Source organism: Lissotriton vulgaris, chromosome 11 (genome assembly GCF_964263255.1).
Source record: "Lissotriton vulgaris chromosome 11, aLisVul1.2, whole genome shotgun sequence".
Lineage (NCBI taxonomy): Eukaryota > Metazoa > Chordata > Amphibia > Caudata > Salamandridae > Lissotriton > Lissotriton vulgaris.
The window spans coordinates 12121119-12134011 of record NC_141699.1 but is presented as its reverse complement, the minus strand read 5'-3'; the positions used below and the strand labels follow the sequence as shown (position 1 = coordinate 12134011).

General features: G+C 44.3%; 1 protein-coding gene across 1 annotated transcript in view; it reads left to right on the top strand.

The window, feature by feature from the left end:
• Nucleotides 1-12893, top strand: part of MMP17 (matrix metallopeptidase 17) — a 201134-nt gene that overhangs the window by 109804 nt on the left and 78437 nt on the right. The window contains exon 2 of the mRNA XM_086944694.1: nt 7235-7367. Within this exon, the coding sequence (XP_086800820.1) occupies nt 7235-7367 (133 nt within the window). The remainder of the gene's footprint in view (nt 1-7234; nt 7368-12893) is intronic.

The window sequence follows — 12893 nt, the reverse complement described above, 5'->3', positions numbered from 1 at the left end:
TTAATTTGTAAAACAGTAAGTGCTGGGGTCTCGCCATGAGGCAGCTTGCACCAGCCCATTTCTCCTGTTAGCGCCGCCTAAGACAGAACCAACTACTAATCATTAAGTGGGGAGAGGATGTGGCATAACGGCCAGAGTGGCCGAGTTTGAAGCTGGGAAACCAGGTTCGAGTCTGTGGGCCGGCTCAATAGCTTGTGACTCTGGCCAAATCACTTAATCTCCCCGCAAATGAATGTGTCCTTAACTGGTGCTCATGAAAAGTGCTGGTGTTGAACACTGGATACCACTGGCTCAAATTACGCACTGGTCCACCCTCATTTGGGTCTGTGTGTGTGTGTCAGTCTGTGACCTTCTGTTTGTTTGTTTACATGCATGCTTGTGTGTGCGAGCAAGAGAGAAAGAGACGGATGGACAGAGAGGCGCAGAGACTGATTTAGAAGCCGGCGAATGGGAACACCCCGTCATAAACATGATGTATATCCCGTACGCCGTATTACGATCACATTCTATCCTATGGGGATCTTAAAACGGTGGACTGGATATATGTCATGTTTGTGATGGAGTATTCTCTCCGCCGACTTCTAAATCGGGGTCCACAGTCTGTATGTAACCATATGGGGAGAGGAGTTGGCCTAACGGCTAGGGCAATCGACCTCGAATCTGGGGAACCAGATTCGAGTCTCGGCAATGTCGCTGAACATTCTGTGATTCTGGGCAAATAACTTAATCTTCCCGTGCCTAACAAAAAAAATGAATGCGTCCTCATGTAATGCAACGGGTGCTATGTAAAGCGCTCTGATACCCAATATTTTGGGTCAAGTTTGCCCTATATAAAACTCTGTAAAATAAAAAAATAAAAAAATAAAAATATGTCCTCATGGGTGTGAGTATGCATGAGTGTTAATATGTGTATACATATGTATCTGCCTACATGGCTGGATGTGTGAATGTGCATTCAGCAGTGTGTGCCTGTATGTCTTCAACTTTGCCTATATGTGAGTGTGTCTTTGTTGTTGTGTGTTTGCCTGTTTATGTGTCCGTTTGCCTGTGTGGATGTAACGCGTCATGTGCGTGCCATGTGTGCGTCCTTATGAGTCTCTGCAACTGCTTTGTGTGCCTGCATGGATGTGTGTGTGTGTGTGGTTGTGTATGTGGGAACGTTGCAAGCCCCAGCATATGTTGAAGCCGTGTGTGTGAGTATGCGGGCATGTGCATGTGTGTGGGGTTGTGTATGTGAGAACGTGCAAGCCCCAGCATATGTTGGAGCCGTGTGTGTGAGTGTGCGGGCATGTGCATGTCGGGGTGTGTGTATGTGTGTGGTTGTGTATGTGAGAACGTGCAAGCCCCAGCGTATGTTGAAGCCGTGTGTGTGAGTCTGCGTGTCGGGGTGTGTGTGTGTGCGTGGTTGTGTATGTGAGAATGTGCAGGCCCCAGCGTATGTTGAAGCCATGTGTGAGAGTGTGCGATGTGTGTGTTGGGGTGTGTGTGTGCGTGGCTGTGTATGTGAGAACGTGCAAGCTCCAGCATATGTTGAAGCTGTGTATGTGAGTGTGCGTGCATGTGCGTGTCGCGGTGTTTGTGTGTGCGTGGCTGTGTATGTGAGAACGCGCAAGCCCCAGCGTATGTTGAAGCTGTGTGAGTGTGCATGCATGTGTGTGTCGGTGTGTGTGGGTGTGTATGTGAGAACGTGCAAGCCCCAGCGTTCGTTGAAGCCGTGTGTGTGAGTGTGCGTGCATGTGCGTGCCGGTGTGTGCGTGTCTGTGTCTTTCTGTGTGACTGAATCTCTTTGAAGGACCCAGGGTGCGATGACTAATGCCATCCCAGCTCCACACTGAAGCACTAAACGGACGCCTCTGAGACTTGCAATAAATGGGTATTCCACCAAGCATGAAATATGGAGGCGCATAATCACCTGAGGGCAGCGGGGGAGGGGCAGGGAGCTGCTACAAGGCAGGGGGGGGGCGGGAAACAAGGTCACCTTCCGAGAAAACAATTAGGGCTGCTCAGACCTCCTGGTCTGTGGCTGGGAATGGATTTCATGTCTGAGTGGGCCCCAACCTTACCTATTGGGTCTGTGGGGGGGGTGGGGGGGGCTGGTCAGTGCCCTCTTACCGCCTTCGCTATTCTTCTGTTGATTTTTTTTTTAAATGGCTTGAAATGAAACATAAAGCTTTATGGTACATTCCATCTCTACAGTCTTTCACTGGCTTTTATCGTTACTTTTATTTTCTTCAGTGAGTTTGTAGTGATTCTCCTGCGTCTGCGGTCTGCGGCAAAGGCTGGTGTCCTCGGCACGCGCCGTGCCGCTGCCACGCAGCCTCATTGTGTGCCGGGACATATGGGCCCAAAACGTAGGGCCAGATTCAAACACTGCCTTTTGTAGTGGGTAAACTGGTACTACAGTAGCACGACTTACTTTCCACAAAATGCTATTCACAAACCTACAAGTGTAAATCTCCACTTCTTATATCTTCTCTATGGCGAGAGCCTCACGCTTGTAAGTTTACGTCGTAGCAGTAAATGTGGCAGGGACCAGGGTAGTGGGGGAAAAGGGGGAATACTTACCACTACATGGGAGGGGTCTAGGGAGGAGTAAGGAAGTCTATACAGAGAGCTAAGAGGGTATTTAGGAAAGGACATACAGTTACACACAAAAGAATAAGGTCAGAGCTATTCACAAACTGCACATCTAAAGTTACTACAGCCAAAAACACCCAACACAGGAGTAAATCTACTCCAGCTCTGACCTGGAGTAGGTCCACCACTACACATAGCCAACCACGGGTACTGCAACACCCTCCCCAACAAATAACGAGGCAATGACATAAAATAGAACCCAATAGGAAAAAACATTAAAATAATACATTTATTTCAACTTTTTATAAATATATTTAAATTCATGTTAAAAAAAATATATCTTAGTAAAAAGAAATATAATTTTATGGTAAAATATTTTGAAAACCTTTTTCTATTTAAAAATATCTGTAATTTAATTTAAAACATTGTTTAAAATTAATTATTTACATATTGTTTTACATTTTTAATACATGAGTAAATATAAACATTGTAATTAAGATGTTTTTTTTATAAATCTTTAAAATTACATTCAATCCTGATTTTAATGTAATACATTTAAATTAATTCAACCTTTAATTAAAAATTAAGTCACTAGTGATGTAGCATTTTTTATTTTGTTCGACATTTAAAATAAACACATAAATAAATGTATTTAAATGATTTATTTACATATTGTTTGACATTTTTAATACGAGTAAATATAAACATTGTAATGAAGATGTTTTTTTATAAATCTTTAAAATTACATTCAATCCTGATTTTAATGTAATACATTTAAATTAATTCAACCTTTAATTAAAAATTAAGTCACTAGTGATGTAGCATTTTTTATTTTGTTCGACATTTAAAATAAACACATAAATAAATGTATTTTACTGTAATGTTTATTTACATTTTTTTCCCTATACCTTACCAAAGAGAGATCTCTGCCCCAGTAGTGGAGAACTCTGCCTGTATGCGAAATGTCAGTAGTAATACATTTACATTACTAACTTAATTTAAATTAAATATGTAATTAATTTAAATATATTAAAATACATTAAAATAATTTCCAAAGATTTATTTTTCAAAAGCCAACCTTGGTCACGCTATCCTTCAGCAGCATTTATTTAGAGATTTTAATTGCTAGCAAGCCTGCATGCTTCATTAGTAATGATGAGGCTGCTTGTGTGGTCAGGCTACTAGACAGATCCAGGTGCTTAGTTTTCCCTTTCCCTGAAGTATTTTTTTAATACCTAGAAACAGGTGTTGCTTATCACACCTGGCCAAAACAGAAGAGGAACCCAAAAGACCATTCATTCTGGTTTGGTCCCAGGCTTCCCATCAATCTCTGGAAAGCCTGGGGAAGCCACTATCCTGATGGGTGTCGTCTCCAACCATGGTGGCTTTCGAAGGACTGCAGATGGGTGTAGATGGGCGGCCGGGTGCCAAGGGAATTCACCCCCCAAGGACTCGGTTGGTTCTCCTTGGGTACAACCTGCAGGCTCTGAAAGAGACAGCTATTCCTGTCTGAGCCAAGGACTGGAGAACTCCCCATCCGAGAATCAGGGATGCAAGGAACCCCCACAGATTCTGCCTGGGGAGTTTTGAGGTGCATATGCTATTCATTTGAATAATGAGCCATGAATGTGTAAACAGGAGGCTCAAACAATATATGAGTTTTGCGGCATCATACCAGTTCCTTTGCCAGGATTCCAGGACCCGGTCAAGATGACCCTTTGCTCGTCAGGTGTTCACCCGCTTGTGTCCACTTGTGGTGCCGTCATAATTCAGCGGTTTGAAATGACTCGAACTGTCCTTGCGCCTTACTTCTATATGTATGTTCATTAACCTCACCCCACAAACGAGACACATAAAACCAAGGTTAGAATTATAAGGTATTTTTAATTGAAAAGTATCAGACCCAGTGTTTCAGCTCTTTAGTGCTAGTCTTACACAAAAATAGAACTGTCTTTAAAGCACTTTTTAGGTCTCGCCTAAGGCAGTGCATGCGCTTTCTATGGAGAGACATATTGTTTGCTGTGAGTGGACTTAGAGACCACCCTTTGCTTACCATTGGTTGACTTCATTGCCACTTGCATTTGCTTGCTTCTTATTGGTTAGCTGTCGAGTAGGCTTCCTTCCTCTTTGTGTGCTAGTCCAACCCCATGGGGCAGAGATGCCTTACTTGTGTCTTATCAATGGAACTTTTTTAAGGTGCTACTTTTTTCTTTGTGTTTAATGACTCTACCAAATTGCATCTTTTTTAACTGGCTCCCTGGTGTACTTGTACCAACTCCAAGGTTCCTCCCACCTGCCCGTTTTCCCTTCCGTTGTCCAGGTTGCTGGACGCTCACACCTACCCACCATACCCCTCCTTCCATTCCATTCCCTGTGATGCTACTCCCACTGACCCACCCGCCTTGCTGCCCTTCAGTTCGCAGTGGTTTTGCCGCTACCACTCACCCACGGTCCTTCCTTTCTGCTCCATTGTCATTGGCGTTGCCAAGTACCACCCACCCACCCTCCTTCCGCCTCTTCCATTGTCCGTAGTGTTGCCCTTTTCCAACCACGACCCTTCCTTCCTCCCCACCCACCCACTCTCCTGACTTCCATTGTCTCTGGTGTTGCCCCCTACCACCCAACTTCCTTCCACTGGGCCGGCAAACATCTCTCAGCTCGGCAGGCGATAACTTGCTCAGAGCAATGGAGTGCTTCAATCCATCGCAACGACAGAGTAAATTCCCATCCACCAAACTATAAATCAGGCTAATAGTATTGACACCACGAAAAACGACATGATGATTATAAGTGACATACCCCGGCCTCGCAGGCTGGATGGAGGCGCACTCTTGCATTGTTGCATCAACTTGAAGGCGGTGGAATCGACAAAAAGTTTCATACAAAATGAGTATTGATGCTCTGAGCTTCATGCCCGCAATTGAGCTCTGCATAGACTTTGTATCTTTGATGTGAACATTTACTGCTGTAAAGCGCTCTGATGCCTTCGGGTCCAGCTAGCGCCATATAAAACTCTCAAATAAATAACATTGTTGTCTGTCTTTCTCTGTTTCTTTATGTTAACTCAGAGAATGCAAATACATTTTAAAAAACATTGGTGCAGCCTTATGGACAATCCTTCTGGCTTAACCTTAAGGTCTCTGTAACCTGAATGGTAGCGCGAATATCTGAGCATGTAATATCTGGCTAAAATGAGCCATAGCTATAGTGCCTAACTTAGGGGCATATTATCAACGGCCTGCGATAATTATCGCTGGCCGTGCTTAGCGATAATAATATTATCACAGGCTATCTCTGGAATTTATCGCCCTGGTAGTGCGTTATTAACAACGCATTTCTCCAGGGCGATAAAAGTTCCAGAGATAGCGAGGTTATCGCCCTTTTGCAGGAAACATCGCTGGTTTCCCAGCGATGTTCCCTGCAAAAAGGCAATAACCATGCTGATACGACCCACCCACCCCCTATGTTAGGGATGGCTAAATCAGGATTTTAGCAGACGTTCCAAAATCTAACGTGTGCTAAAATTATGTGGTCTGTCTTGTAAATATTGCGATGTAAACATCAGCGATATTTGCAAGGTAGTCCATCTGGAGTACGCCCAGTAACGCCCACTTTGCATCTCATTGGAGATGCAAAGGGAGGCGTTGGGAAAAGGAGTGCTAACATGTGATTATGCATGTTTGCACCCTCTTGTAAATAGGGCGCTGGTTTTATCTCCGCTTTTTTGGCTTTGTAAGCCAAAAAAGCAGAGATAAAGCCCTTGTAAATATGCCCCCTAGTGACACTGTAGGCCTGATTCACAAAGAGTTTTTTCCATTCGCAGGTGTAAATAACACCTACTCATCGACAAGTAGTTAGTTCTAGGTGGCATTTCATTGTCTTACCTTCAAGTTGATTCAGAGTTAGAACCTAAAATATATTTATAAAGACAGGATGGGAAAGTAAAGGGAGGTGGAAGGCAGAAGTCACTGAACATGATGAGAGGCCATGTCAAGCAGTATACCTAAATGATTCGAGACACCTTTAAACCTATGGTTTTAAGTCATTTTTTGGGGAAATTGAACAAAAGAAATGTGTTGTTTTAGTCGCATTTTACCACCCCCAACACCTTCGGGAATGATCAGATTCCTTTCACGCACCATAAACGAATAGACACATTTAGTAAGTTCCCCTTCAGAGCAACATGAAAAAATGAATGCTTTGTAGCAAATTCATTGCTATAAAATCCAAAATGTGTCCCATTTTCTTGCATTTTACTGAGGGAGAATCCAAGGCCTCACTCACTACCTGAACACTTCCTGGGGAAGATGATTTTGCACTTAATGAAAATAGGTCGGGCTTTTTATGATGCTCTGTCCACCCCTCCATGGAAGGCAACACATTTCACCATTACATTTTTGTCAATATTTCACCAAGTATATAACTGGAGCAAGGGTCATTTTGGGGTATCTGAATGGCCAAAGAGATGACCAACGGGGGCAGCTGATGGCACTTTGCGTGCTTCATGGTTCTCGTACTGCTAGGCGGGACAGTCAACTGGGGTTTGGTAAATTTGACCAGTGGGAGTAGACAGGGTGTGTGACTTCCATGGTATTTATGATGGCAGGGCCGGACAATGCACTAACGTCTGTGTGTTTTGATTCCTTGTTTCCACCAGGACTGGTTGGCAAGGTTCGGGTACCTACCTCCACCGGACCCGGTCAGCGGGCGGCTGCAGACCCAGGAGGAGCTGATGAAGGCCATCAAAGCCATGCAGCAGTTTGGGGGTCTGAAGGCGACGGGCGTGCTAGGTAAGACTCAGAAGGGATTTACTTCCACAGCCGTGAGAAGCAAAAAAGAACACCTGTGTCTTCCTTCCATGCTTCAATCACGCCATTCACAAATTATGCTATATTCTGTTGTCTCTGACCCCCAAGACATTAATGGTACCCATGGGAGAGGTGTTTACGCGCCCTGAACAGATCACTGCAAACTCAAACTGGTTGGATGTAGCCAGGCTTGTGGCAACTCCACAGAGCTCACATAGCTGAAAGGTAATGTTGGAACACATGTGCACCCACCACCTGTTGAAAGATCAGGAAGAACGCCTCCATGTTAGACCATCCAAACATGCACCACCTTACTGCAATATCTGTACGCACACCACCATGTTGAAAGGTCAGTGTGAATGCAACATGTCAAAAGATCATTACACTGAACGTATGTTGGAATGTATGTATTCAAGCCACCATGTTGGAAGATCAGTAAACTCAAAACAACTCACCAGGTAATAGAGGGTCTCTGGGAAAAGTTTAAAGACCTGCACGGACACAATCCCCACTTCAATACTATTATAAACATATGAAATCCGTGGGTCTATAATACTCCTCCAAGGAGCAATTTGAAAGCACAAATGATACTGACACGAATATAGAGTGAGAACATGGAAGGAGTCCTATTTAGGAGGCCGGAATCCCATCACCCACCGAGGGGGCAAGCTTCATCATCTGGGATCTCCTCTTAGTTGCAAATACTAGTGCGACCAAGGGCTGCAGCCCCTTCACAGCAGGAAGGTCTTTAGAGGGAGAGACACATAATGAGAGAGAGACATAATGCTGCATAAACAAAGAGAGAAGCAGGTATGCAGAGAGGCAAGGAAAGGGAGAAAGTGGGCCAAACAGGCAAGAGGGAGCGAGGAAGGAAGAGAGAGAAAGAGAGAGAGAAGTTGAGACAGTGTGAGCAAAGAAGGGTGGAATGGAAACTCATCCTGCTGTACTTGAAGGCTGAGTCTTAACTATATGCCCCAGAGCCTGACGCTGCATACGAAGATTGTTCACTGACCCGATGGCTCCACTTCACTGCAAGCAAGATACTGTGAAGATTATTATTATTATAACTTATTCTTTGTAAAGTGCATCTATCACCTAGCAGGCATCTTGGCACTGGTAACTGTCAGTGGCTAATTAGAGAAACATCTTATCAGGCGCCATTGCCGTAGGCATAAACAGAAATGGCTTGCTGCCCCTTGCCCAAGGGAAAAAGCCAAGCAAAAAACGTCCTGCAGGACTACAAACACACCATCCTTCAGGCCAAATCCTGTTTTCTCACTGATAAGATAGTGTCAGCAAACAATTCCACCAGCATGCTATTCAAAGTCATAAAGGAGATTGCTGAGCCCCCTGGGACACAGCTCTTGAACCCTTCCCAAGACTTCTGTGACAGAGTAGCACTCTGCTTCCAGGAGAAAGTTCTTAAGATCTTTATTAAGTTCACCCCAACTGCAGAGGATGAACCTATCACAGAGGTAGCCAAAGGGAAAACTGAAGACCCATCTAAGGGGATGCTTGGCCAGGTTCTTGGGAAGCAGGCCATGTCCTTCTTTCCATTAATCACAGCTCTACAAACCAAGGACCTTTTACTTGACCGAGAGTCCGGAGCTCCTTCAGACCCTTGTATGCCTTCCACACTCAGACTTGCCCCGGACTTAGTAGCCAACTTCCTGTGCAAGGTCTTCCATAACACACTCATGGCCAGCAATTACCCAGCCACCTGGAAGGAAGCAATTGTCTCACCCCTTCGTAAAAAAAAACAAACGCTGATCCCTCAGAGTTGAACAACTTTTGACCTATCTCCCTTCTCCCCACCCCGGCTAAAATCCTGGAAAAATGTATCAATGTTGAGCTGATGAAACACATTGAATCCCAGGAAATCCTTGACAGCTCTAAGAATGGATTTTGTGCTAGTCAGAGCACTGAATCCCCCGTGGTAGCGGCCACTGACTGTATCCGCACGAAGGTTGACCAAGGCGGATCTGCAGTGCTGATTTTGCTCGACCTCTCGGCAGCATTCGATACCATCTCTCTAGTGCGCATGATTCAGCGACTGCGGAAAGCAGGAGTCACTGGGGGTGGGGGGCCTTCGGCTGCTCCACTCTTTCATACCCGGCAGAACGCACAGTGTCAGTTGTGGAGGCTTTAAAGCAAAGGCCTTTGGCCATCCCTTTGGGATCCCCCAGGGATCTTCACTTAGCCCCACTCTTTTTAACCTCTATATGACCCCCTGGCAGAGTTGGTGAGATCGTTCGGTTTCCAAGTACTCTCCTACATGGATGACACACAAATCATTGTTTCTATATCCAATGATTTGAAATTGGTTGCCCAAAAGTGTAATCAATGTATGTCCTGCATCATACGCTGGATGAAGGACAAGTCATTAAAACTCAATGAGGAGAAAACCGAGGCGCTAGTGTTTGGACCACAGAATTCCATCTGGTCTAATGCCTGGTGGCTGCAGATTACAGTCCCCTTCCTGTACCAGTCAAAACTGCAAAAAATCTGGGGCTCATCTTCGACAAGGGTCTGTCCCTTGATGCCCAGGTTAACCGTACAGGCAACACCTGTTTTTACAGTTTGAAAATCCTGAGGAAAGTACCACCGTATATTCCATCGGAACTACACCGGCCCACTATTATCGCACTAGTCACCATCCAGCTGGACTACTGCAACGCTCTGTGCCTTCATATCAACATAGGATCCCTAAACAAGCTTCAGGTTGGACAGAACGCTTCGGCAAGGCTGATTCTTAACATCCCGAAGTATCAGTTAGCATCGGAAGGAACTCAAGCCTTGCATTGGCTTCTCGTCAGGAAGCGCATTTCCTTCAAGGTTCTGAATTTGGTGCACAAGGCCATGCATAGCAATGGTTCGTCATACTTAAAAAACACGTTTCAGTGGTACACTCCAGGGAGGACCTTGAGATCCTCCTCTCTAAAAACACTGGTTTCTCCCAGATTTTGCTAGTCCCAATGGGGAAGTCGCTCCTTCTCTGTTGCAGCTGTCAAACTTTGAAACTCCTTGCCCCCTTCCATTTCCAAGGCAGACGCGCTTCTGGTCTTCTGGAAACTTTTCAAGACCTGGTTATTTGTCTCCCAGCTGGATGTTTGTGCTCTCTCTCCTCCCTGTTCGCTTAGCGCCTTGACACCCTTGGGTATAAGTGCGCTTTATAAATATTATCTTATCCTATCCTATCAGTTCTAGTTTGTGAGTAATTTCTGATATTCATCTATTTTCAGGGTTAGAGCCAGGTTTTCTGGTTCTTTTGAAACTCAATAAATTAGTATTTGTTCTTAGGGAGGGTCGGAGTTTGTTCCAGAGTTGAGCAGCCTGGACCTGGAAGGTTCTGCCTCCGTATCGTATTTTTTAAACGGTGGAATCGACATAAGGCCAGCCTTAGATGACCTTAAGGTTTGTGTTGGTACTTCTGGTTTAATTATTTGTTGAAGGGCTTTTGGTCCAATATTATTTATGATCTTGTGTGTGATACACATGGCCTAAACAATGCCCCTTTCTTTATCTGGCAACCAATGTAATTATTTTAAGGTTTTCGTAGCGGAATCCCTTCTCCCTTTGTTTAGAGCAAGTTTGGCCGCAAGTACTTGGATCCTTTGGAGTTGTTGAGGAGATAATCTGGGCTACCTAGTAACAGTGGCTTACAGTAGTCCAGTCTGCTCAATACTGAGGTGTGTATCACGAGTTTCCTGTAGGGTTGGGGGAGCAGAAAGGCTATTTTTCTCAGATTCCTAACTAGTCTGTGGCATATGCCTACTGTTTTGTTGACCTTGGAATCCATTGAGAGTGTACTGTCGAACTGACTACCCAGGGTCCGAACTGGGCGCGGTGTGCCCAGGTCTGGGTTGTTTGCTCATGGCCAGAATTTGCTTGGCAGTTGTTGTATAATCGACGGGGGACAGCATAGGAATTCAGTTTTGTCCCCATTACATTTTAGCATGATGTCATCCAACCATTCAGACATTTTTTTAAGGCAGACGTAGAGATTATTCATTTGGGTAGGGTCGGATTTGTCCAGGGACATTATTAATTGTGGGTCGTCTCTGTAGTTTACCACTGATGTTCCAAACAATTTTAACAGTGTTAACAGTGGTTTTAGATATATATTAAACAGTATGGGGCTCAGGGCTCAATTTCTTTATAGTGCGAGGTAAATGGGGGAAATTACATGTCCTGTAGTGTATTTGCTAGAGAGGACTTCAGCCAGTTAAGCATAGTACCTCTCGCACTGATCTCTTGCAGGCGTTTGATCAGGGATTGGTTGTTGACAGTGTTGCACGCTGCGGATTGGTCTAGCAGGATCAGTAGTGTAGTTTGACCTCTGTCAACTCGCATTCTTATTTCTTTCGTGGCCATGATCAATGCAGTCTCTGTTCCATGGCCAGGTCTAAAGCCCATCTCTTCTGGTTCTAATTGATTGTTTTCTACAAGGAAGTTAGCTATGGTCTTACTAAGGTATTTTACTAATATTTTCATTGGGAAGGGGAGCCTTGAGATAGGGCGAAAGTTGCTTGGCTCTTGACTATCTGCCTGGGGCTTCTTCAGGAGTGGAGTTACCAGTGCCGTCTTCGCGGCTGCTGGCACCATCCCGGTACTGAGTGATTGACTGCAGATTAGTCGAAGATCGGTGAAAAGTTTGTTCTCTCTATTTTTCCATATTCCTACTGGAGTGGGGTCTAGAGGAGATCCTGAGAAGATTCAAAAGGCCAGGTCTCTGACCTTAATATCATCTAACAGGGCAACTGTTTCTAGGCTTTTTTTGTTGTGATGGACTGGTTATGGATTCGATCTGGCTCTCTGATCGTTACATCAGGTTTTTTGTTTTGGTTAAGTTTATTTAAATTTTTATTTTGTATGTCTGTTATAATCCAATCAATTTTTTCGTGGAAGTAATCTGAGAGGCTGTCACATAATTCTTGTGAGGGCATAATAGTTTGTTTTATACAATCAGGGGTGGTTAGCTCTTTTGCCAACTCAAAAACTTTCTTAGAGTTGTTGGATGCTTCCAGAATAGTGGAGTAGAGGTTGGATGCTTTTGCTTTTTTTATTTCTGACTTATATTCCTCAAAGGCCAGTTTTAATATTATTTTATCCTTATCCTCATAAAATTGCCTCCATTGTCTCTCCAGTTTTCTGCATTTTAGCTTTAGTTCCCTTGAGGATTCTGTGAACCACGGTGCACAGTTCCTAGGCTTGTTCTTGATTATTTTAGTGTGACTACCTTATCTAGGATATCTACAATGGATTTGTTGTAGTGTGGGTAGTTCGTCTCAAGCGTAGTCGAGTCCACAAAGCAGGTTGTATCAAATATTGTTTTATTTCCAGGGTTTTTTAGCTTGCCCCGTGGCCTTTTAAGAGTTGGGTTTTTGTTGATGTAATTTGCCTTGATTCCTTTTGATGGTAGTTTAATGCTAAAACGGATCATATGGTGGTCTGACCAACTGACAGGCATAGAAGTATTTATCATTATCTTGTCTGGGAGAGCGAAAT